The sequence below is a fragment of the Sitophilus oryzae genome, unplaced genomic scaffold, assembly GCF_002938485.1.
Source record: "Sitophilus oryzae breed Bouriz unplaced genomic scaffold, Soryzae_2.0 scaffold_467_pilon_pilon, whole genome shotgun sequence".
In the NCBI taxonomy this organism is placed as follows: domain Eukaryota; kingdom Metazoa; phylum Arthropoda; class Insecta; order Coleoptera; family Curculionidae; genus Sitophilus; species Sitophilus oryzae.
This window is the reverse complement of record NW_022147048.1, coordinates 406,143-433,589: the sequence shown is the minus strand read 5'-3', so window position 1 is coordinate 433,589 and position 27,447 is coordinate 406,143. Positions and strand designations below refer to the sequence as shown.

General features: G+C 32.0%; 2 protein-coding genes across 4 annotated transcripts in view; one reads left to right on the top strand and one right to left on the bottom strand.

Annotated features, from left to right (window-relative positions):
- Positions 1–4,746: 4,746 nt before the first annotated feature.
- On the bottom strand, positions 4,747–9,035 carry LOC115886109. The gene is made up of 5 exons (XM_030905173.1): positions 8,695–9,035; positions 8,420–8,626; positions 8,104–8,366; positions 7,159–7,339; positions 4,747–5,418 (listed from the first exon to the last, which is right to left on the bottom strand). The coding sequence occupies exons 1-5, from the start codon at positions 8,819–8,821 to the stop codon at positions 5,120–5,122; spliced, it is 1,077 nt and encodes a 358-aa protein (XP_030761033.1). The 5' UTR covers positions 8,822–9,035; the 3' UTR covers positions 4,747–5,119.
- Positions 9,036–9,554: 519 nt separating this feature from the next.
- The window catches only part of LOC115886070 (inositol-trisphosphate 3-kinase B), a 167,927-nt gene continuing 150,034 nt past the window's right edge, over positions 9,555–27,447 (top strand). The window contains exons 1-2 of one of the 3 annotated variants that reach the window (XM_030905100.1): positions 9,586–9,672; positions 9,726–9,809. In XM_030905100.1, coding sequence (XP_030760960.1) covers positions 9,796–9,809 — 14 coding nt within the window. In that variant the 5' untranslated portion in view covers positions 9,586–9,672; positions 9,726–9,795. Of the gene's footprint in view, positions 9,810–22,914; positions 22,949–27,447 lie in introns of those variants that run through there. The other 2 variants (XM_030905099.1, XM_030905103.1) reach the window with 2 other exon arrangements.

The window sequence follows — 27,447 nt, the reverse complement described above, 5'->3', positions numbered from 1 at the left end:
ATGGAATTGAGAGATTAAAAATGTATCATAAATCATTTTTTTCAAATGGCAACCCACTTTTTTTATTTCACTAGTGAAAAGGCTTTTCAATTCGTTACTTTTTGACTATACCAGGTATGTTCCTATACCTAAAATAAATCGTTTTAAGTTATTTAAAATTTAGTTTTAAAGCATACATTTTTCTTGATTTTAACAAGTAGTCTATGACTTTAAACGTCAAATGATGTAAAACAATAGATCTGGCCATGTCGTATTTTGACACTTTGTTTAAAAAGCAGTATGTTATCGATCATCATTTGCAAGCCAACTTTGCGTTTTGTTTTCAGGGTTGACACAGTACATTATTAATATAACTGATAAAATCAACTATTAGATATCACTAAGGAGCGAAAATACGTCAAAGGAAGCTAGATAAAATAAAGAAAAATGTACGTTTTCAAATTAAATCTTAAATAACTTAAAAACAACTTATTTTAGGTATAGGAACGTGTATAGTTAAAAAGTATAATATATAGTATAGTATATAAAATAGTATTAGCGAAATAAAAAAAGTGGGCTTCCATTTGAAAAAAAAATTATTTATGATAATTTTTTAATCGCTCAATTCCATGACAGCTACCGCCATTATCATATGACATTTGAACAATTTAATTTTTGAAATAGATAGCTGCATGTCTTCTCTTTATGTCACAAGTCACTAAATTTGACTTTTAGGCTATACACATTTTTTTGACAGGTAGCTTTTTTCGTCCAAAAATTAAAATTTTTTTTTTCTCAAAAACGGTTAATGTTAGATATAGAGGGTTTACATCAATATTCACAGAATTTCACAGAAAATGTAAGTATGTAATAAAAAATAGGGGCGGCCATTTAAAAATAAGAAAGTTGTAGTCAACTTCCGGTATTTCCGGAAGTGCCGCCATATTGAAAATATTTTTAATCGATAGATCTCGTTGTAAAACAATGATGTGCAAAAAATCTCCGATCTAGATATTGTGACTCTCTAGAAACTTCTAATGCACGCTCAACCTGGGATCTGGGACACCCTGTACATGGTGTTCAATTCCAAACAAAATAGTTAAAATCACATGCATATAACATTAGATTTACACTTTTACTAAAATATTTTATAGTAACTTTCAAATGGTAATATAGGTATACCGTATGATCGAAAAAAATGGCGTCCAGTTGGCTTGGAAATGACGATCGATGACATTTCCCATATAATTTTACATATAAAATGACAGCGATCTTCATTTCATAGCCATCGCTGACGCCGTTTTTATTCGATCATACGGTATTATGATCCTTTAAAAATAACAAAAACCTAGATACACTTACTATGGAATATAATTGGCTACCTACAATTCTAATATGTAAAGAATTAAATAATTAGTTAAATTTAAGTAAAAGTCTGCATTTTTACCTCAAATATATGCGCAAAAACCATATATACATTTATATTAAACTTTTATTAAAACAAGCTGTGCCTAAGGCCCCGTCTACACATAACGTTTTCATTGCCAGTCTTATCTGTTTCAGTCAAAACTTATCAAGTAACATTAACATTGTATATAGACGAAAAAACGGCTAAACAATTGTTTTTTTTTAATCACCAAAATTATTTGATACTTTACTATTAGAATATAAACGAAAATAAAATAAAAAACAGTTTAGCGAGCTTTTTGTTTAACGAGCCGGTATTGAACTCCGGATGCTCTGGACTTCCCGCTTTATAGACTGAACGTTTTCGCGCCGCGCTATGGAGACTTGTTCGATATATCTTGTTATTATTGATCTTGTTGAAGCAGTTTAATAGGTTAGGACATTTGGCGGTCTTGAGTAGCAATAGTAAATGCTTTACGCGAATCGCTGTTACTCAACAATTTTTTTTCTATTACTAAATGACAGACGCGCAGTAATTATTTTTTTATATATTAAAATTAATAGATTTGTTTAAAGAAATGTTGGATTTCGGTAAGGTAAAAATAATTATCAGTGACGCAAAATTTGTAAATTCTATCAGAAAAAATGGTGTACGATTTGCACACATTTTTCATTTTATTGATTTTATGGAAAGCACTGTTCATTAAAATGTTGTGTCTTATGTTATAGGGCGTGTTTCTCTCTACAATTTCCTATTTCACAATGTACCGTTTGTATCCGGGAAGAGTTCATAGTTTCATAGTTGTCGATTTTCGAAAGAAAGCAGTACATTTATATTATTTCGTATATTTTTCATTTTATTGATTTTATGGAAAGCACTGTTCATTAAAATGTATCCTATGTTATAGGGCTTGTTTCTTTCTACAATTTCCTGTTTCACAATGTACCGTTTGTATCCGGGAAGAGTTCATAGTTTCATAGTTGTCGATTTTCGAAAGAAATCAGTACACTTATATTATTTAGTATATTTTTCATTTTATTGCTTTTATGGAAAGCACTGTTCATTAAAATGTTGTATCTTATGTTATAGGGCGTGTTTCTCTCTACAATTTCCTATTTCACAATGTACCGTTTGTATCCGGGAAGAGTTCATAGTTTCATAGTTGTCGATTTTCGAAAGAAATCAGTACATTTATATTATTTAGTATATTTTTCATTTTATTGATTTTATGGAAAGCACTGTTCATTAAAATGTTGTATCCTATGTTATAGGGCTTGTTTCTCTCTACAATTTCCTGTTTCACAATGTACCGTTTGTGTCCGGGAAGAGTTCATAGTTTCATAGTTGTCGATTTTCGAAAGAAATCAGTACATTTATATTATTTAGTATATTTTTCATTTTATTGATTTTATGGAAAGCACTGTTCATTAAAATGTTGTATCCTATGTTATAGGGCTTATTTCTCTCTACAATTTCCTATTTCACAATGTACCGTTTGTGTCCGGGAAGAGTTCATAGTTTCATAGTTGTCGATTTTCGAAAGAAATCAGTACATTTATATTATTTAGTATATTTTTCATTTTATTGATTTTATGGAAAGCACTGTTCATTAAAATGTATCCTATGTTATAGGGCTTGTTTCTCTCTACAATTTTCTGTTTCACAATGTACCGTTTGTATCCGGGAAGAGTTCATAGTTTCATAGTTGTCGATTTTCGAAAGAAATCAGTACATTTATATTATTTCGTATATTTTTGATTTTTATTGATTTTGTGGAAAGCACTGTTCGTTAAAATGTTGTATCCTATGTTATAGGGATTGTTTCTCTCTACAATTTTCGTTTTTCTTTGTCCTAAGTTGTTAATTAAAAAAAAAATAATAATCATATAAAAAATATGGTAATTAGTCTAAATTTATTATTTATGTGATTCTGCTCTTTGCCGTATAATTTGCCCCTTGCTTCTCATACGGAAATAGTTAGATTAAAATAGCCAAACTGTACCTAACAACCCATGCCTTGACATCGCCTTTCTATTATTATTTTTTTATTTATCCGCCGGTCCAGACTCGAACGTCCTTGCCCAATTCGCCCATCAACGCCGGCTCTATCGACTTAAGTACGTGCTGACAGGCAGGTTATTGAACCCATGTCGTTTTTTCAAAGACGGGTCCCATATAAACGCGGCCAGGAGTATTTTCAATACTAAAACTGCTCCGAAAAATCGCTGCTACTTGTCACAGTGCTTTTACGCGAGCAGAGCATTGCAGCTCCAGAAAAATAGCAGACTAGCCCCAAGGACTGTATATATTCTAAAGCACTGTTCGATCGCGTCAAATCGCCGCTGTCTTATTCGCCGTGGAATGCTACGTCACGCGCTGACCAGCGCTCCACAGTGCGGCGGATGGTTATTCTAGCGGGACAAAATCTCAAGAGCAATGTTTGGGACTTAAAATCTAAGAACGTAGCAAATGGTATAATATATATAGCAACTATATGGTTAAATTTATTTATTTATTAACAACTTAATTTATTAATAAATAAATACAAGATAATAAAACGATATGATATTATTCGTACATGATACACAAAAACCGTATTGTAAACTATTGCCAAATACATAAAATTATGATATCAAAAAACTCTTTAGCAGTTATTTTTAAATTAATTTGTAATCTTGTGACACCCTCTATAATTTATTTTAAAAAAATATATTTTATTTTGAAAATAATAAATAAGATAGATATTTTAATTTTAATTTTAACACTCGGTAATTGTAAATTCATATATTAAGTATCTAAGACAATTTTTTAAACTCAGTGCCTTTTGATGGAGTTGTTTTGTTTTTATACTATCCGATTGAAATGAATCTTTTTGGGCATTCACCTGTTAAGCTTGAACTCCCTGTGACTGCGACTACCTGTGTTGGTAACTATTGGTAACTCAAAAGATCTACATTATTCAATATATCGATATTTGAAAAAAAAGTGAAAGTTTGATATCTGCAGAACAAAGGCACGAAGGATTTTAACAAATAATATACGTACAGTAGAAAAGTACATACCTTTGGCAATCTTCAACATAATTTGGCTTTCTAACAAAATGTATAAGCACTTGTAAATATTTTGTTTTCGTATGACCTCTGCCTTGCTGAGCAGAAAACGACCAAATTTCGTTGATAAAAATGTATCGAAATACAAAGAATATTCATGCACTTTTGTATCAATTGGAATGTCTACTATTTATTCTTATCAGTACACATTTTTTGGCTTATTTCTAACCAAACGCTTTTGTCCCGCTAAATTTATCTTCCAACGCACTGTGCGCTCGTCCGTCAAATGCAAAAATAACTGTCACTGTCTAAAATCTTTAGCGCCAACTTCAACTCGGTCAGTAGATGACGTAAAAAAACTGACAGTGCAGGAAGATAGCAATCGAACTATCCTTATCTCTATAGTATCCTTGGACTAGCCCACCTCTAACTGATTTGACGCTTTCACTGTGCGGCCAGCCTTAAACCGCAAATAAAACTTCCATTGTACCTATACGCTAGTTTTCACTCTGTCTTACCTGACAGATAAAACGTTGTATGTAGTCGGGGCTTTAGAATAATATTTTTTTATTAAGACAAATTCTGTATCTTACAATTATTATTATAACATTGATATTGCTGTATTACCAGAATCTCTTTCAAAATACGGTATAACATATGTATACAAATAAAAATAATATCATTAAGAAATTGAATTTTTATGCGTTCGAATTTTTTTGTGAATGGCGCTATGACCTGAATGATGCCGTTGTGGCGGTTGCATATACGGAGTTTTTGTCGTTTTACGCAACAGCGTAGTTGTGGGTGATTCATACCATAAATCTAACGAATACAATGCTGCCAATTGTCCGAGTTTCTCGTGCTCCGCCCCAAAGATTTTAAGTTCAAATTTAGTAGAATCCTGAAGGAATTTGGCAACACGTTCATTAGCCCCGGTTGAGATACTAAAACCTGGTCGTTCATCTCTTAATCTTCGACAACCTGTACAAGAAAACAATAGAGTTATGAAACTGGGAGGGAAACACTGGTATAGTCTATACAGAGTGTCCCATTTTCGTGCGTTTGAAAGTGAAAACCCATGAGTATGTATTAGGATCTATTACAGGAAAATATTTTAACTTCTGCAGGGTGGCTCAAAAAAGTGTGAGTGGATCATACTATACATTATTGAGCTTTTGCCGTCCTTTCTGATTGATCATTTTATATAATCCTAAAATATATTATTAAATTTATTTTTACAGTTTAGGAGATATTAATAAGTAAATAAAATACAGTCCTTGAATAAAAATATTTTTTTTCAGCATTTAAAAAAAAATATATTAAAAATACAGAAATATCGTGGAATCAAAATTATAGTAAGTATTTAGTAAAGTTGGTCTATACTTATTTTCCCTATAAATATCGTAATCTTAAACCATACAGGGTGTTCAAAATTCTATGCCAAACTTACTAAAATATAACAGAGTTTTCTTCGTTTTTTTTAAATGGAACACCCTGTATATTATTCCTTTATTAAATGGAGAATAAAATTGTATTTAAAGTATTTCAAAACTTTTAACGGTTTTGCCGGATATTCGTAATATTATACCGGGTGCGTCTCAAAAGTGGCTCACCCCTATAACTTTTTTATTTTTTCAGTTAAAAAAATGAGATTTGGTATGTTAGTATATGACATAAATTAGGATTCATTGACGTATACAATTGTTTTTGGTCTCTTCCTGTTTCACAGGAAATGACTACAACTTTGGCTTTTTAAATGGCACCCTCGGTATTTTTCTACTTTATTCGGTAGAAAATGACATTCTGAATAGAATGATATATCATATATGTCAACTTTTGACATTCTCGCTTAATAAAAACTCGTATTTTAAAATTCAATCTAGAGTGCCATGACTATGTTAAAAACACTAATTCTTAATCAAGGAGCCTTGGAAAAATAGATTTGATCGTCTAATGTTTTAGCGTCTTGTACTGGCTAGTTAGAAAATGCTCAAATCGTATTTTTAATCATATTTCAATTTTTTCAAATGGAACGAGGGTGGCTCATTAGCATATTTGGAAAGAGCATTTTTTTACGAATAATTTGATACCACACACTTGGTATTTCGAATCAAATTTTCGTTACAAACCGCAAAGTATAATTACAAACAAACCATATGCAAAAGTGTCAAATTTGACATATGATATGTCATTCTATTCAGAATGTTATTTTCTATCAAATAAAGTAAAAAAATATCGACGGTGCCATTTACAAATCAAAAGTTGTAGTAATTTCCGGTGAAACAGGAAGTGACTAAAAACAAGTGAATACGTCATTCAATCCTAATTTATGTCATATACTAACATACCAAATCTCAATTTTTAACTGAAAAAATAAAAAAGTTATAGGGGTGAGCCACTTTTGAGACGCACCCGGTATATATTTTATTTATTTATTTATTAATATCTCTGAAACTATCGAAAAATATTACTCATATCTTAGGCTTATTTAAAGTGATATAAAAGGAAGCTAAAAATGCTATAATATACAGGGTGTTCCGTTTAAAAAAATCATCCCGATCCACTCACACTTTTTTGAGCCACCCTATAGAAGTTAAAATATTTTCCTGAAATACATCCTCGTACATACTTTAGGTTTACACATAAAAACAAATTTCAAGTTTTTTATTATGGGAGCTACAGATGCCCGACGCACTATTGCCGAACCCTGTATATATGTACCTGCTCTAATTTCTCGAGGATCTTCACTCCAAGAGGTCTGATCCATTGTGGAGGAATTATCTATTGAAGGGGCCCAGTCTGTTAATTCATCATCACCTTCGTGTCCTTCACCTCCGCTCCAACTGATACTGCTTTCACTAGCAACTTCCCAGTTTTCGTCTTGAGTTTCCATCCTTGTTTCCTATAAGATTTTTTTTAATTTAGTTTTACTTATTACGTACAGCATGGACCCTCCCATACGACGCAAAGGCTCTAAGGAGAACGACAGTATATATTGAACTGAAATTTTGTGAGCGTTTATAGGTTAATAAGAGCATTTTTTAAAAATACATAGAATTCTCCAAGGTGTCCTGAAAAATATACCTATACCTATATTAATTGATTTCTGGAATATAGGAAAAAAAAACTACAGATTTATTAGATAAGTACATAGCTAAAATTCTTAAATGTAAATAAAAGATTTTATTTTTTTATTTTTAACAATAATCATGATAAAAAAAAACATTATAAACTACTATAGAACATCTATAAATTATTTTGATTCTCGATAGTTTTGAAAATTTTCCAACATTACCAGTTTGCAGTCAAAATATTGAACTTTGTACTACAAATTAAAAAAAATGAAATTAGATTCTAACAAAATTAAGTATCTATTTTAATGATGGTTAAGTACGATTTTTTCACACCTTTTCAGTTTAATTTTGTACTTCTAATTAATAATAAATAATTTTGTATGCCTGCAATGTATGTAGAAAATTCGCTCAGCTTTTTTTACACAAGTTTTTTTTTACATGTTAGCTATATGTTTCTCTAATGAAACTCATCTTTATTTTCTTCCTACTAACTTTTAGACAACCTGTAGAACTCTATACATTTAAAGAAAATGCTCTAAACTAATCTACATATGAAAGGCACCACCCTGTACATATAATAAAAAATTAATACTTCATCTAAAATTGGCGGAGATTGACAGAACTTTTCAATTTTGTCAACTACATTTTGATGTAGTGGCTTAATCTTAATTGTGTGTTTCAACGATCTGGCATTATCCATCATTTCCATCCTTTGGGATCTCTTTCTTTTGCCGGTTGGTGGAATTGGAGTTTCATCAATGCTCATTCGTTTTAGTTTCCTTTTTCTTCTCAAGCTTGGTCTGCTTGCTGGCGAGTACTCATTCACTGAATCTGATTCCAAACTATGACTGACCCCTAAACAATAATTTACACATAAAAACACATTTCAATCATCTATCACGCATTACCTCTAAAAAGTCCATGGATGGAATGCTTCATTCTTAGTGAATTCTTCTGACTCAATATTTTAGCAACAGCCACACTAAGACTAAGATCGTCCGAATCAGATTGGTGAAAACTTGCAAGCTTTGTTCGATGTTTGTCGAACTTGAGTTCGGAAGGGCTGCTTGAACTCTCCTCTGAATTGTTGTCAGCTGATTTATTAACAAACAAATCTAAAAAGAAAGTGCCCAGTGATTTGATCAAAAAACAATAATAGTACAGTATAATTTATAAAACTTACGATGTAGATTCCCTGCTGATCTGGTTCTCCTTCTCATTCCCCATTTTCCCGAGGGCTGAGTTACAATGGGACCGCAAGATTCCGATTCTTGTAAAGCAACAGTCAGATCTTGGGCAAGATGTTCCATTATTAAGAGAATGTCAAGCGAATTTGTACGAACTATAATTAAGACAGGAATTTCATTGCAAACATCTAATTACCACCTGATTTTTCGATCGTATCGTTAAATATCTAGATGGAATTAAAAATAATAAAAAAACAGCATCTGCCACATTTTAGTAAACAAAGATAACCTTTGTAATTTTAATATTTTTTTAGACATGTCAGATTACGTCAAAATTTTAATTAAACTAATTTTTTTGGGTTGCCTATATTTCATCAGTAATTCCAATGAGTGTCTTTAGTTTATATTAATGATAACTTAAAATTAACTATTTATTCACGAATATTGAAAATAGATTATTAAATTGTTATTTAGGCTGTCGCAACTGGATTTATTGCTCATTAGAGCAAGATTTAAAAGTATGATAAGTATTTTTAGTTGCCTACACATTGGAATTTCTGTGAAATATTTTATTTTTTTTTGGGGGGTAACTTTTAAATTCAAATTAATGTGACAAATTTGCATCTGTTAACAAGAAGGAAAGTCTTAAAGTTTCTATTTTTATATTGTTTAATATTTTACTATTAACGAACGATAATTTTACGTTAAAATCTTTTGACGTCGTTCTTCAGATATTTTTTTTATTAAAACCTGATATAAAGTAGGCGTATTTCAATTGCTGAAAAACAAGACGCTACGTTATCGACAGCGTTTATTATTTTTTAATGGCGATACAAAGATCATTTTCGGTGCTTCTTGATTCAATATTCCGATTCAAAAGCCGAAGAAAACCAACTGCACTGCGTACTCGCATGCGCTTCTACAGAAAGTAGTACCCGTAGTGTACCCGTGTACCTGGATGCCGTCTGAAGCACGTAAGAATAATGGCAATGGCAATGGTGGTTTGTTTATCGATGTATTTATTTAGTTTACTGGTGTAGTTTGGCACGGATGGATTGTGAAAGTTGGTTTGACGGACTGAATGCAACGTGCTCGATATGAAATGGCACTGGTAAGTGTTAATATTAGATACGAAGAGACAAAATAACATTTATCTTCATTGACCTATGGATTTTTTTTTGTAATATGAAAGTAACAGTGATGCAGTTGTATAAATATTTAAAATAGATTCGTTAATGATAGGAATATTTAGAAAGGTATAGTATAGGTCGCGCTTACGTTTAATATTTGCGCATTTTTTAAAATAAATTCCTTTATTAATTACATTAAAAAGCCAGTAAACTTAGTCTATATGTTAATAAAAAATATTGTCAATATAGTTACAGTCAGTTATTTAAATTATACCGTTTATATAGTTATATTAATAAGTTTTTTAAACATTTTAAGAATATCTTTGAGCGTTGAATCACCAGCGCTAGTACTACACGGTATGATCGAAATAAAAAACGGCGTCAAAGACGGCTGTGAATGATAAATCGATGATACTTTTAGCGAGGTCAATCTCTAGACGTCATTTGCTAAAAATTGACACAAAATTTGTGAAAAATTAACACCATTATTATATATTAACTATAGTTATTCAGTGAGTTAGTTCTGGGAGTTCACTGATAGATGGCTACGAGAATTGCATCGCGGGTCTTTCAAAAATTTTGATTCCCCATTTTCCCCACAGAATCTGAATTCGCCGTTGTTTCTCAACATCAGCCTACTGAGGTGTGTTCGCTGAGGAGACAGTGTCCTGTTAGAAACTTCGTGACAATCCGAAGATTATTTTTACTTAAATCAAGGGAAATCTTTGCTTTTTCTCGATCGTAAGTTCTGAGGAATATTTTCGAGTATCTTAGACCGGGGTTGGAGGAATCCCATTTTAGTTTACGGATGGAGTCTTCCAGATTCTTCAGTTCCGCTTTCAGTTGGTTCCCGCTTGGAAAACAGAACGGTTCTGGTTCAGTTAGTGGAGTGTTCGCTCCTTTTCTGGCTAGATCATCCCTTGGTGAGCGGGCACCCAGAGTAGGATGACTTTATTTTCTTTGCCTAATTTGTTGAGCTTCTCTAGGCATTCTTTGACCAACTTCGAATTGATGGTTACTGAGTTGATCGCGTTTAGTGCTGCGTTTAGTGCTTGACTATCGGATAGGATGGCAATTTCCTGTTTTCTGTGGACATACTGCTGTTTGTTTGCCATTGCCAGACGAAGAGTCTTTTTCTGTACTACAAATTCTCTATTTTTTGAATAATACTACTTAAAATAATGAATGGAACTACGAATGGGGATCATATAGTTGGGGATATGGACAGTGGCAGAAGAAAAATAAAGAGAAATAAAGAACAATCGGTTGTTTTCAGTTATTTCAGATATCATAGATATCTGATATATTGATATCTGATAGATAAGTAAGTTTCTTTCAAAAAGCGTGGCAGTTTTTTTTTGTTTGCCAAAACTCGAGAAAAATGGACAAAATGCATCATTTTAATTAACTGAAAAGAGTTTAAAATTACCTTTCCAATAATATAGCACACTTGATATTTTGTTATAATCCCCTTCGAAATACAGAATTTTTAAAAGTTCGCCACTTTTAACTAGTAGGCTTTGGACCCTTTATTGATGATATGCCCTTAATGGAACTCGAAAACATATTTTTCCAGCAAGACGATGCACCGCCTCTGATCGCTAAAGTTATCAGCAAATTTTTGCATCCAATTTCAAGAATAATTGAATAGCCAACCAAGATTCCAGCTGTTGGCCGTCAAGGCCGTCTGACTTAGTGCCCATGAATCTAATCCTATCGATATATTTGCGGAAAAATAAAGGTTCCTTATTCTTCCCTAATCTAGACAAAAATTAGAAGTACTTAGCAGTTATGAGAGGGTATCTTTCACCCCCACTGAGTTAATGAATTCCGCGAAAAATGTTCAAAAACTGCCCCGTCTGTCCATAACAGAAGACGGTCGATATGTCGAACACCTATAGCAAAATCTCATGTCTTGGTTTGCTATTTATTTTTCTTTGTTATTTATTAGATATTGTTTAAATGTGTTGATGTTGATTAAATATATTTTAAATAGTTATAAAATTCTGCATCTCTCATAGCAAATATTATTTTCGTTTTAATAGATGCTCACAGCTAGATTTTTTTGCATTACAGCCGGTGCCGTTCAAAGCCTACTCATTTAAAGCATTGATATTTTGCTCGATTCCTCTTCGAGTTATAGAGTATATAAAAATTCGCTTATATACTCTATAACTCGAAGAGGAATCGAGCAAAATATCAAGTGTGTTATATTTTTGGAAAGGTAATTTTAAATTATTTTCAATAAATTAAAAATATGCAGGGTGTCCAATATAAAAAATCAAATTTTCTGTTGATAATTCTTAAATTATTAATTTTAAAAAAAATATACTTAAACCATTAAATTCTACGTAAAAAGGTGCTTTGGAAATGTTTTCATAAAAATACAAAATTTTCCATAACAAAAAAGTTACAACGATTTGTTAATAAATGCATATTTTTGAAAAACATCCCGTAACTCCGAAACCTCCTCCTGTACATTACTTTAGTTTTTGTCAAATTCATTTTGAGACCCATTTTATTGCTGGCTGTATTTAGTTCGTTAATTTGGGCTTGTAGTTCTTCAGGACTATTGGCGATCAGAACTATATCATCAGCGAATCTTAGATGGCTAAGATATCTCCATCTATTTTTAATTCTTTCTTGGTCCAGTCCAGTTAACGGAAGATTTCTTCCAGTGTTGCTGTAAACAGCTTTGGGGATATCGCGTCTCTACTCCCCATTACCTCCTCATTTCCTCCTCGGACCTACAAATTAGTACGAAACTCTCGGTGGGCGAGTCTAGCATGCCTGTGTTCGTTGTTTTTTAGTCTTTGATTTATTTTTTATTTACTTTTCGATTTTTCTTTTTTTCGTCTGTAGATAGGATTGTATATGAACAGAAAAAATAGTTGGTCGTAAAAGGTACACATTTATTATGGTTACCCTATAATCAAACATGCGTATGAATAAACCCCTAACCTATACCATAAAATAAAATGTTATGTTTTAATACGAGGAAAAACCAGAGCAACTTTTATTTATGTGTAGAATTTATAAATTAATGGATATACATTTGCGTCATCATTATGTGATATGTACATTTAACTATAATTTTTGAATAATATTCCTAATATTATGGATTGATTGGTGTCAGGTAGTATACTGATAATTAAATTTTTATTCTCTCTGTCATCTGTAATTTCTGGGCGCTGAACGCGCGTAACCGCTTACTACTCTCAGCCTCTTACTTGGAAACTATACAGGGTTGTTCACCACATACGACACGAAGTATTGTAGCTAAACGACTAGATTTTTACAAATTGTAAGTTTTGGATTCGTTGAAGGACTATTAGAGCTACAATTTAAAAATATTTTTACAAAATACAGAGTGTCCCAAATAAATAAAAATATCAAAGTTGTATTTTTTTAAATGGAACACCCTATATATTATTATATTTTTAGTTTCTACGCTTAAAATAAAGGTAAATTTGATTAAGGTTTATTACACTTAAACCTTACTGTTTTTGAAATATTTTCAATTTTGTGAAATTGCAGTATAAATTTTAAGGCTTCATTTCTCCGAGGGTATCAAAGTTTTTATTACTAAATATTTACTGAAGTTTATTTATTGATCAGTTATTGTGTTGCAATAATAAAAACTTTACTACCTTATACAGAGTGTCTAAAAATTAATTTTAAATAATTACTAGCTTTAAACGGCAATAATTTGTTTAATTTAAATGGAACACCCTGTATATTTTATGAGAATCAGATGCACAATTTAATTGTCTATCAAATTGTATTATACCATTTTTTACCTATCTCTTCAAGTTTCCGTAGAAAATGCATTTTCTTGTACACATTTTTTCAATAAAACGTTTACATGAATTTCTCTATCAATAAATTTCATAGACTTGTTTATCAAACCGTGTTCCCGTAGATCCCCATTTTTTGAACACAACCAAAATAATATTAACTAAACAAAACTAGAAAACGTCATTTTTACTGCATCACAAGCAAATAAAAATTAATACGTAGCCAAGAGTCATAATTCAGTATTTCTCTGGGGGGTGCCCAGCAGTACCTGGGGGGAGCAAGGGCGCATATACGGGAGGGGTAATTACCCCTCCCAGAAAGAAATTAATTTATTTTAATTATTACTTTCGAAAATCGACAACTATGACATTTTAATGAACAGTGCTTTCCATAAAATCAATAAAATGAAAAATATATGAAATAATGTACATATACGGATTTCTTTCGAAAATCGACAACTATGAAACTATGAACCCTTCCCGGACACAAACAGTACATTGTGAAACAGGAAATTGTAGAGAGAAACAAGCCCAATAACATAGGATACAACATTTTAATGAACAGTGCTTTCCATAAAGTCAATAAAATGAATAATATACGAAATAATATACATGTACTGATTTCTTTCGAAAATCGACAACTATGAAACTATGATCCCTTCCCGGACACAAACGGTACATTGTGAGACAGAAAATTGTAGAGAGAAACGAGCCCTATAACATAGGATACAACATTTTAATGAACAGTGCTTTCCATAAAATCAATAAAATGAAAAATATATGAAATAATATACATATACGGATTTCTTTCGAAAATCGACAACTATGAAACTATGAACCCTTCCCGGACACAAACAGTACATTGTGAAACAGGAAATTGTAGAGAGAAACAAGCCCTATACAATTACCTCTCCCAGAAAGAAATTAATTAATAAGATAAAATTTGGTATAAAATAAAATTGTTACAAAAAAGTTAATAATACAAATTAAAACAGAATATCCAAACCAATCCAAGTAGATTTTTTCCACAGTTACAACACTTTCCAGCAAAAATTCAATTCAAATTTAGTAATTTTTTGAATATTCACACTAACCCTCCCAGACTCAATCTCTAGATGCGCCACTGGGGGGGAGGAGGCGCACCCCCGGGCACCCCTGTAGTTACGCCAATGATTGAGTTCAATATGGACCCAATACGATGGCCTCCCTGGTCCCCGGATTTGTCTGTTCGTGATTTTTTTATTTAGGGATTTTTGAATGATGAAATATATCGTGGTAACTGTAACAATGTCGAAGGCTTGGAAAATACTATCAGGCAAGCTTTTAGATATTTGCAGACCCATTCCGTTAAATAAATCCCGTGGTAACAGTTTAAAAGTACAATATTTCAGACCCAAATAAAATTTTAATATGTGTATCACTATGTTAGTAAATACAATTTTGATTTTTTTAATCTATCACGGCCTACTAATAAGAAAATGCTATATGTATGCTAATATCTTTAAATATTGTACTAAATAGCGAAAATAAATATAGGGTGATATATATTTTATATTATAAATAGACAGATTATTAAATTTGAAAAAAAACCTTAGTTTGGTTCATATTTTTAAAAATATTTTTTTTGTAGAAAAACAGTCTTCGCCTCTGTATTCTACGTCAAAATTCCTACAAGAATCAGTTTTTACCTTCTCGATACCTTTCACAATAACGGAGATACGAGGACTGTCCCAAATTACAAAATTTTCGAAAAGACCCTGTAGCACTGAAACGAAGAGAGCTGTGAAAATTTGGTTTACAGTATCTTCCATTTGACAAAAAAGTAGGACAGGTTTGTGTAAACCGCATCCTCTTAGCTTTACTATAATAACGGAGATACTGTATGATTTCAACTAAAATGGGACACCCTATACATTTAAAAAAAAATCCGTTCTCCATAGACGTCTAAAGCTTGTTTCATATAGACGCGAATCGCGAATTGCGAAATGCGATTGGCCAAAAAATATTCGCAAAATTTGGACCTATTTCATACAGTCGCGAATTTTTAGGGACATTTCATTTTTGCTCCACTGAAAGTTACCAAAAAAAAATCATAACCTGACATAACTTAATTTGTTTTATACATATTTATTCCTGTTTACGATCTTTATTTTATGTTTTATAGCATACAATATGAGTTTAAATTTGTTTAATAATTATGAATATCGATTACGATTGTGGGATTGGAATAGAATAAGGTGTAAAATTGCCATTTACTTATTGTTAAAACGTAGAAGAGAACGGGTTTATAGCACAGGTTTATAGGTCATTTATGGGCCATTTGGGACATGTGAAATATTCAAATTTCGTAAGCAACAAGGTGCTTGTCGCAGTTTAATTCAAGAAATAAGGAAGAAAAATGAGAAAAAATTTAGGAATTTTTACAGATTGTCTGTATAGGAGTTTGATAACTTGGTTGAAGTTGAAAAATTGTCAGCATATATATCAAAAACATATTATGTACGAGAACCCATTTCAACTAGAGATGGGCAAAAGTAACCGGTTTTTTGAATAACCGGTATTTTCCTCTAAAATAACCGGTTATTTAAAGGTAGTTTTTTTTCACCAGTTAACCTAATAACCTTGCATTACGTTCAATAACCTATAGCCGGTTATTTTTTAAAAAATCGTACTTGTTTAAAACAAGTAACAATTAAATATTAGCTGTTTGAATCATAAATTTCGAAGAAGCGAACGGCACGGATCTTCCAGATTACGACGATAACGGGAGATACCGCTCCCAAAACGAAAATATATGGCATCAAACATCAAATGTCAAAATTAAATCAGGCATCAGGCGAACCCTGATGATAATAATCAAAACAACGGCCGAATGGCCCTGACAGGTCAGGCCGTGAAACAAAGTACTAATGGCATAGACTACTACTAGCCACCATCTAGCCAAGTGATACGAACCTAACTTCAAATAGATTCTCTAAATTCTATATTTAAATTTTAACCGACTTTAACGGATTTTCAACGGTTCTTCAAAACTTTTCCATGGTTTCGCCCAGTTTACCCACGTTTCACCGTAAATATATTTTATTTGTAGTTTGAAGTCTCTCTTGAAGCTTAGACTAAAGAATACAAAATTGAAGTTCAAGTAATGAATGAAGATAATCTTTCATTATCTATTCATTCAGTCTCCTTATTTTTTTTTGGTATTTGATTAAAATAACTTGGTTGTAGATTGTAGAACTTGTGAGTTGTGTGGTTTATTTGAACGTTAAGTAATTACTAGTTTTAATATCATATTCATGTCTACTCAAAAAAGTGAGGTTATCATTTTTATTTAAATTCATTTTGTACATATACATACTTACATGGGTACAATCTCTATTTAATCATGCGATTTAACTAAGTTTATTATCTAAATTTGAAGTAGACCTATGGAGTGTAGAGGTAAGTAAACCTATAGGAAAACTAAATATTTAGTTTTGCTAGGTTAGGTTATTTGAATAACCGGTTAATTTGTGTCGGTTAATTTTGTCAAGTTATTATTTTTTAAAGATAATTCCGGTTAACCTATAACCGGTTTTTTACCAATAACCGCCCATCTCTAATTTCAACTGGAGAAATGCTTTCAGTTACTTTGCGGCAGCGTCGTCAAAATAATCGATAACCGGATCACAACACCATTCTGCGCAAACGCGTACCTTAAAATCGCGCGAATATTCGCAAAAAGTTGAAAACACTTTAACTTTCCCGCCCTCCAAATTTTAAATCTTGCGAATCGCCAAAATCTTAAAATTTCTGACAGCGCCGCCATGATCAGTAAAATTGGACCAATGAGAGCAGTTTCGCAAAATCGCAATTCGCGATTCGCGTCTATATTAAACAAGCTTTACGCACCATGTCCGTGAATCACCGGGTATCGGGTATAATAATTTTCATCTGATTTTTGTATGGTTAGTGACAAATGCATCTACAGTTAATTCTGAAGCATCTTTTTAGAGTATTTTATTTTATTTGCCATTACAATTCTTGTACATTTTAATTTTAACAAGGTGTCCTAGATTAGCAATACCCAATATTTCTGTCCTTTGCAGTTGACTAGATAATGAACCCTACGAAATGCATTTTTATCCTTTAGGCACACAGTCTGGTTCTATTTATATCTTTATGTGTACAATTATTTTAGATTAATATGTTTCAAGTCCATACGGATGTTTTGTATCCACATAAATAAGAGTTGCAAGAAGATTGTTGCCCAAGAGTTGTTTAGTACTTTTAGTTGCGTTATAAGTTATAAGTTTTATTTACTTTAATTAATGCTTAGATTTATGAGTTCATTAAGAGCATGAAGGCTATATAGATATTTACAAGCGATTAGTAAATTAATTAAGTTGTTATGATTACCACCTGTGAGAGTACAGGGTGTCCAAAACTCGGTAGTCACTACAGAAGATGAGAGGCTGGGGATTAGAATGCAAAAAATTGGCGCTGGGAGGCACGTATAGCCGGCCATACTAAAATATGTTAATTAAAAGTTGGTAGGCAGTTCTTTTAGTTTCAAAGTAAAGGAATTTTTTCAATTTTTTTTATCTCAAAAACTGCGACTTTGACTGATTTTGATGTTACTACAAATTTTGTTGCAAATATTATTCCTAATCTTAAATTGAAAACCGCGTTTCGCTAGCTACTGTAATTCTGGAGTTATGATTATTTAAAATTTTTAACCCCCTCCCATACCCCCTTATCCACCCCACAACCCCACCAAAAACTAATGGCCAGATTCTCGGGTGCCACAGTATTTTTGTGCCAAATTTGGTTAAAATCGGTTTAGCGGTTTTTGAGTTAGCGTGTTACAGACGGACAGACAGGCAGATTGACAGTCAGACAGACAGACACCATGAAAATATTTTGTATTAAGGTCATTTATGACCGAAATAACTCATTTTGAGTGAAATTAAAAAAAAAAACATTTTTTTGCCGATCTTAATAACCTACCATACCTATTAGTAGTATGGTTTGGTACAATGTCTTGGTTCGTTTCCCTACGCAGGGCGCAACTAGACATATACTTTTAGGGGGGCTTAAGTCTTTTGGGGGGGCTTAGATCACTATAAGATAATATTGATGTGAGGTTAAAACCAATTTTATACGACTGCACGGGTCATCTGGGGGGGCTAAGTCCCCCTGACCACCCCTAGTTGCGCCTCTGTCCCTACGTCATTTAGCCATTATGTACTATTTTTTTATTATGCTATTTTCTAACCATTTTAAGCTTATTGTCAGGGGCGGATCGTGGATTTGTGGGGCCCTGGGCTGAAACTACTTAGGGGCCTACATAAGTACTCAACTAATAGCCATATCAAAAAACTGTTTCTATAATGATATATTATTATTCTTCTTCTTTACGGGTCGTCTCTTTCGTGGAGGGTGGCGATCACATTGGTAAAATCTTTACGATTCTCGGCTTTCCTTATGAGTTCTTCAAAAGTTAGGTAAGTCCAGTTTCTGATGTTTCTCAACCAAGATAGTTTCTTCCTGCCGAGACCTCTCTTTCCTTCAATCTTACCCTTAACTATCAATAGTAAGACGTGGTATTTTTCATTTCTCAATATATGCCCTAAGTATGATGTTTTTTTTTATTTTTATTATATTGAGCAATTCTCTTTCTCTGCCTATTCTGCTGTAGACTTCGGTATTTGTGATATGTGGATTTAAGTATCATAAATGTTACTTAAATCTACGCAAGTATTAGTTGTACAAAAAGCGACCTTATTGCTGTGGTAGCAATCTCTTCCAGGCAAACTTTGGGTGAGAGAGAAACCGAAATAGTGATATTTTATAAGAATATAAAAAAACAATAAAACAATTTTATTTATTTACTTATTATGAATTAGTAAAAGAAATTGATAGGTAGTAGTCACAGAAATTGACAGTTATTTGGTCATCACATTCCAAGTCTTTAGTTAGATCACAATTTATGGAAAGAAGTGATAAACTATTTAGTCGATGGTTAGACATTGTTGTCCTATATTTATTTTCTACATAGGACATCTTGGAGAAGGAGCGTTCTGCTTTACAGCTAGTGATTGGCAATGTTAAAAAAATCTTTAAAATGGTATAGCAGTTAGGGAACACGTTAATAAGTTTATTTTCATACATGAGCATAAAAATGTCACTGCAAGAGGTGTAAGACTCAGACATAGATTGGAGTAAGTATGATTTTAATTGAATGCACTCATTCACTAAATGCTCGTCTACGTCATCGGGATTGTAATCAATAATATGAAGTGTAATTTCCAAATCTATGTTTTCGATATTTTTGTCTTGCAAATCCATTAAAAATTTGAATTTCTTGCTATATGTCTCATAGACTTGTCTCCTTTTATTTAAATCCATAATCAGCTTATCCAACGCAACTTTTAACGTGTCTCTTTAAATCTTTCTGCGCCGTATACTGAGAATTCACCTGTAGACTTATCTGAAAATTTTGGGATAATGCATCTCTTGTTTATGTAATTGTAGTCTATTATTACACTAGTACTTAATTTTTTAGCTTTTTCGTCGTATTCCTGTAACATTTGATCTGATTGATGTCGTATGTTGCTCACAAAGTCTTTTAAAGAAACAATTAACTTGTTGCCTTCACAAATGTCTAAACCAGGGCTCTGTATTTTTTTATTAACTAAATGAAATCTCTCCAAAACTTCTTCCCAAAAGATAATCAAAATTGCAGTCTCGAGTTTCGCCATTTTATTGAATAAATTGCGTGCCTCTTTCCGGAAATCAACTTTCTCAACCTCATTTTCGCTGAAACTTTTGAAAATTTTCATAATGTCATCATAGTTATTTTTTAAGGCTTTGACAGCATCATAGTGGCAAGGCCATCTTGTCTGGCTTAAACTTTTTAACCTGAATTTTAATTTTATTTCACGATTCAACAGTTCCCACCTATGGGTCTATTGTTTTTCGCGGGGCCTGGGGGCCCCTTGTAACCTCGGGGCCCTGGGCTGCAGCCCAAACAGCCCGTAGGTAGATCCGGCCCTGCTTATCGTCATTATCGCGTATAGTTAAAGCAAATGGTAAAAAATACTGTTCTGTCAAATGAATATGTAGGCCGTATGTAGGCATTTTGCTAAATTATGTTGATACTTCCTAGATTTTTAGGAAATGTAACATTTTAATTTATCAAATTTTTACACTTTTGACATGGCTCCAATTAGAGTCACATTATCACATATAATTATGTTTTTTACTACGCACAACTCGGTATCATTTTTCCATAATGCTCTTTACCCGTTATGTGCGTCAGACAATAAAAAATCTAAATTATTATTCAATGGTGCAAGCACAGACCTACGGAAATAATATCAAAATTTTTGTTACAGAAAATATATACAGTATGTCCCCTTACCGTCTTTACAAAAACTTTTATATTATTAAGTTTTTGCTTGTTTAAAATGGTTAAATTAATACGAAAATATTGTTGTTTTTTATAAGGCGCAAAAATCATAACGTGTCTTTGTGATTACAGTTGGGAGTTGGAACCTTTGGGTCCTTTGGAGATACAACAGCAAAATAAAACACTAATTTACCACAATACACCAAAACACTTTTACACTGGACGCGTGTTTCGCCAACTATATTAGCATCATCAGCAGATGATTAAAACTGCAGTTTTTGATGATGCTAACATGATGAGCGAAACGCGCGTCCACTGCAAAAGTAAAAGTGTTTTGGTGTAAATTAATGTTTTATTTTGCGTCTTTGTGGTCAAATCACTTTGTTTTTTCTATAGTAAGGGAGCCCAGGATGCTAAATGGGGATTTATTTGTGCGTGGTGGGGACCTATTAAAGAATGAAAACCATATGACCATTATCTACTAAGTGCACTAATATCAATATTATTATACCTATATTATGAAAAATGCAGTTTTCGCAAAATGTTAATAATAAAGTTTTTCCTTTTACATAGACTATCCGGAGACATGCTGTATACTTAACGTTAATCTAAAAGGAAATCGTTACATAGTTTTGGTGACGCTAAATTTAGTACATGTTGTACGAGTATAACACATTGTAATAATTATTGCTCGAAATGGGTGGTCTTTTATTTTTAATATACGACCGAATATTTTTGTTTGTCCAGGAATGACTTTTGATAGAATTATTTTTTGATGACACAATAAAAAACAAACGACCAAACCAAACTTCGGACTTTGGTTATTAGGAGGAATATTTGCAGATAAATATTGTTACGTTTTTACGGAGTTCCGTGTGGATAATTTAAAGTTTTATTTATTTAACAGAGTTCTTCTTCTAGGATCTAGGAGATGCGAGAGCTTGTCGTTGGTGGGGAAGATCCTGGTCAGGTGCTAGGGGGAATCCCCCTGGAACTTTGGCTGGGTATAATGAGCATCTCATTGTCTTGTCCCTGGCTGTAGTGTCGTTCCCAGGGAATTGCACCAAGACGTATAACGATGCCGGATAGGACTACCCTATTCGTCATACCAGGCACACTCTATTGTCTGTGGTCTGTTATCACTGGCAGAGGGTGTATCTTAGCTTAACCGCCTGGACCAAGAGGAGACAACCTCACCAAAAACCTAAATTCTATGATGGCGGGACCTGGTCAAAGGGATGCGTGCTAGATAGAACACTAGCCTCTACTGGCCTCAACCTTGGGGGACCTAGGGACAATCCATTGTATTCTCGTCCCCCATACTTCTACATGCGGGGCTCTGTAGAAGTAAACCGACTAACTCTTGCGGTGTAATTGACATCAAATTCAAGGAGGTAATAGAGAAAGAGGGATATATCCTCTATTATAGATTCCGGACAACATCGGTAACAGGTAGTGATGGGATAAGCGATAGGATAACTCGAGCGAAAATTCGCTAATTACCGGTAAATATTCGAAGTTCTTAAATTTATTGCCCACCAAACGAGCGAAATCAGAATAGCCAACTATTCAACGCCTCGTAGGTACATTGAATTTATATTGCATTTTACACATTGCAAAGAATAACACACATACGAGCGCACATACTTTATCTAAACTTATTTTTAAACAAATATTATTTATTTGAGCCGGGGAATAATGTACAAAATACCTTTCGAGTTGTTTTCACACCTCTAAGCTCAGATTAAACGCCGTTTATGGTATTATATTTCAAAATAGCGTGTGTACTCTGATAATATTGTTTGAATGATATATAACTTTTATTATTAAAAAGGCTTAGCAATATACTCAGTTTATAATCATTTTTAGTCTGTATCCATTTCTCTGGTGAGTGAGAATTGCTTTAGTTAATTTTTGTGTTAGATTGTAGGTAAGCTTTTATTTATATAGATACGATATTTATGGAAAATATTCCAGATTTCTGTAGTTAAATAATGCATCCAATAAGAGGTGCAACAAGTCAGTTTTCAAAAGACTTAGGTTCTTAAGTCTTAAGTCATTTCTAAAATCAAAATTATTTAACGTTGACGTTCTGTTTTGGTAGACGTATCTGTTATAAAAAAATAAAGCGTTCTCGAATAGTTGAATTTAAATATTTTAAATAGTTTTTTTTCTTTATTCTTTGTATTTTTTTTTGGTTCCGACGACGGAAAGAGACAAACTTTCCGAAACGTTAAGCATTTTTTTGTTCGTTAGGCAAATTTGTGTATCTGTAAACCTAACTTCTGACAAGTATGTAGTTTCCGTTTGGGATTAACGCAGAAGTGAAGTGAATGGCCTAATGGTCAATGGCCTACCGACTTAGGAAGTGTCTAAATCAACTTACTCACGGGATGTCCGATCTCATCCAGCCTCGAACCGGAGTGAATGAGCAGTGTGTATCAATTAACGCAGAAGAAAAATAAAAAAATTATTTTATTTTTTAGATTTTCTTGCAGTGGCGAAAAATCCCTATAGGATTTTTTTGGAAAGATTATTATATATTTAACTTTTCAGCATACAAGTTGGTATGGGTTAGGTTAGGTTATTAGGCTTTCACATATAGTAGTGATCAATTAATCATGGCAAAAATTAATTATTATTAAACGAAAAAATTAAAGTGACAAGAAACACGAGAAACGAAAGGAAAAAAGACATTTTTTGAAAATAGATTTCTGTATAATAATTTTTTAATTATTTATTTACTTTAATTTATTTTTTACAAAATAAGAGTACTCAAAAATGCATATAGTAAATACAGATAAATGTTAATAAAAATATTTTTATGAAGTTTTACAAAGAGTCTAAGAAAACCTGAAATTTTGACCCCCCCCCCCCTCCAGTGACTCTCATACCTGCCAAACCATGAGATGGGGTCTCGCCTGTGGTCTCGCTAAGCCCAGCGAGATGAACCCTTGAGTGCAAGTACGCCAGGTGTGAAAATTTTGCTTTGAAAGTATATATAAAAGCTAAAATTCTAAATTCTAAAAAATTCTATACAACCCTGTACACACATACAACACGGAGTATTGTAGCTAAATGATTAGATTTTTACAAATTGTAAATTTTGGGTTCGTTGAAGGACTATTAGAGCTACAATTTAAAAATATTTTTACAAGATATAAAGTGTCCCAAATAAATAAAAAATATCAAAGTTGTATTTTTTTTTTAAATGGAACACCCTGTATATTATTACATTTTTAGTTTCTACGATTAAAATAAAGGTAAATTTGATTAAGGTTTATTACACTTAAACCTTACCGTTTTTGAAATATTTTCAATTTTGTGAAATTGCAGTCAAAATTTTAAGGCTTCATTTCTCCAAGGGTATCAAAGTTTTTAATACTAAATATTTACTGAAGTCTATTTATTGATCAGTTATTGTGTTGCAATAATAAAAATAATACTACCTCACACAGAGTGTCTAAAAATCTATTTTAAATTATTTCTAGCTTTAAACGGCAATAACTTGTTTCATTTAAATGGAACGCCCTGTATATTTTAGGAGAATCCGATGCACAATTTAATTGTCTATCAAATTGTATTAAACCACTTTTTACCTATCCCTTCAAGTTTTCGTAGAAAATGCATTTTCTTATAATTTATACTTCATTTATCAATATACCCATGGCTTTGCCCATGGAATACTTGTAGCTCTAATAGTCCTTCAACGAACCCAAAACTTAAAATTTGTAAAAATCTCATCGTTTAGCTACAATACTCCGTGTCGTATGTGGTGAACAATTGTGCATCTGATTCACATAAGATTTATAGGGTGTTTAAACCTATAGTAATTATTTAATATAAATTATTAGACACATATACAGAAGCTACCTTATACCCATACAGAAGGTAGCATTATTTGTATTATTGCAACATAAAATGTAGTAAATAGAAAAACTTCAGTACAATATTTGATTTTAAAAATTTAAATACGCCTAGAGAGATGAAGCATTAAAACTATTGTTACTGCATTTTCACAAAATCGTAAGTATTTCAAAAACGGTAAGTTTAAAGTGCGGTAAACATTAATTAAATTTACCTTTATTTTAATCGTAGAAACTAAAAATGTAATAATATACAGGGTGTTCCATTTTAATAATTAAAATACAACTTTGATATTATTTATTTATTTGGGACGCTCTGTATCTTTTGAAAATAATTTTTAAATTGTAGTCCCCCGACGTTCTCATCACTCACAATTTTTAAAAATCAAATCCTGTGGCTACAATAATACTGTGTATAAAAATCAGATTTAATAAATTACTTTTGAAATTAGATGATGAATTTCGATAAGGATTTCGATCATATGGTAGATGAGATAAATAATAATAATAAGATGACATAGTATATGAAATCTTTTATGAATCATAAATGAGAAAACTGACCTAAATTAAATTCGTATATTTTAAATTGACCATCGAGGAACTTTCGGATAAGATAACCTTCCTGCCAGGGTCTTACCGTCAAAAGAATATTTTATTTTAAGAAAAATTATGACTTATACACAAGAAAAAACATAAATGTACTTTAGAGCTTAAATATTATAAGATAATTGATAATAAATGAATCTCTCTTGGTTTGAATGAAACATGCATATTCATAAAGCTTTAAAATATTAAAAGTAAATATTGTTATAAGTATTTAGTAGCTATTGTGGTTTTCAATCTTTGCGTAAAAAAATCGTTACAACAAACGATTGTTTAGTTGATCTTACCTGGAAAATGATGTGAAAAACGTTATAGTTTTAATACCTACAGTCACAAGCGAATGTAGGCTTTATGTTTCGTGGAGATAAGGCCGAATTTGACTTTCATTACCCAGATATGCGTCTGATTAACCTTGTTCGGATATCATTGGCCCCAATACATGAAAGAGTTCTACTCTGCGTGCCAGAGGCGGAGTTTAAAATTTAATAACATATTAAATGCGAATAATGTCTATAAAACTTTTCTGGCAGGTTCATTTCTTCAAGAAAACGCAAGTGAAATACAAATGTAAAAAATAAAAAAAGTTAATTTTTTGTAACATCTACTGTATAAAGATCAAAGGGAATTACTTGTAAAACAAATTTATTTAACCTGCTGTACTAATTCATTAAGTGCTTAACGTTTTATTTTTTAAACGAAAATGTCAAAAGTTGACATATGGTATGACATTTTATTCAGAATGTCATTTTCTATCAAATAACATGAAAATATATCGAGGGTGCCATTTAAAAATCAAAAGTTGGAGTCATTTCCGGTGAAAGAGGAAGTGAAAAATTGTTTCCGATCACTTCCTGTTTCACCGGAAATGACTACAGCTTTTGATTTTTAAATGGCACCCTCAGTATTTTGTTACTCTATTCGATGGAAAATTACACTCTGAATTGAATGACATATCATATGTCAACTTTTCGAATATGGTTTATTTGAAATTGCAACATGCGATTCATAACGACAATTTGACTCTAAATGCTAAGTATGTGGTACCAAATTATTCATAAAAAAATAAGACTGAGATCTAATACAGTCTCAGAAAACACACCACAATTTTCCAAGCTGAGCTATATGCTATTGAAACCTGTGATGATAGAACATCAATACGCCGGGAAAACAATAAGCATATTTTCGGATAGTCAAGTCGTGTTGAAAGCACTTGAGGCAACGAAAAGCACGTCTATGACGATTCTTCATTCAAGACAAAGATCTATAAGGAGGGGTCAGTCTCAAGGTTGATAGATTTTTTGAAAAGGATAAAACTGGAGAATATTTCTTAGATATCAAAAGAGGATCACAATATAGCTAGTTCCAAAATGTAATCTAATTTTAGATGTACTCATTACAATATTCTGTATGAGTAAATTATAAGAATACTAAGAACAGACGAATACTATTCTTATTTTTTCTGCATGTTATAAGAGGAGAATACAATATGAATATTTCATAATCTTGTTGGTTATTTTATTTAAATAAAAATATCGTTGTATGACGTATATTGAGTTGAAAATAAAATGCCTATGTATAAATAGACCTTAAGGTAAATATTCCACAGAGAGAAAATATCATTTTATACAAAAATAATGAGACGTAATAATTGGATGGGTCAATATACATATAGGAAAATTTTGGTGGAAAAAATATTCGAAACAAAGATCTTTTGCGTCAGCTTTTTTTTGGTGCGTGCCGCTTAACGTGTATCTAATACAAATTCTATTGGCAGGCTATAATTAAGAAAGACATTTAATGTTTTTGGAATTTAAATACCGACACAGTTTATTTTAAATAAAGATTTCAATCTTTTAATGATTCGTTCGAATTTTTTGAATAAGTGAGAGATATATCATTGGAATTTGCATCTTGTATTTACCGTATTTATTAAGAGTGGGTCTATAATGGGTGAAATCTA

What these genes read in the sequence shown, in the direction of transcription:
- LOC115886109 (XM_030905173.1), bottom strand. Translation starts at nt 8,821, where the DNA reads ATGGAACATCTTGCCCAAGATCTGACTGTTGCTTTACAAGAATCGGAA. An exon ending in ATCAGCAGGGAATCTACATC is followed by an intron (nt 8,627 to 8,694) that starts GTAAGTTTTATA and finishes CTTTCTTTTTAG; the next exon opens with ATTTGTTTGTTAATAAATCA. An exon ending in CTCCGCCAATTTTAGATGAA is followed by an intron (nt 7,340 to 8,103) that starts GTATTAATTTTT and finishes AAAATCTTATAG; the next exon opens with GAAACAAGGATGGAAACTCA.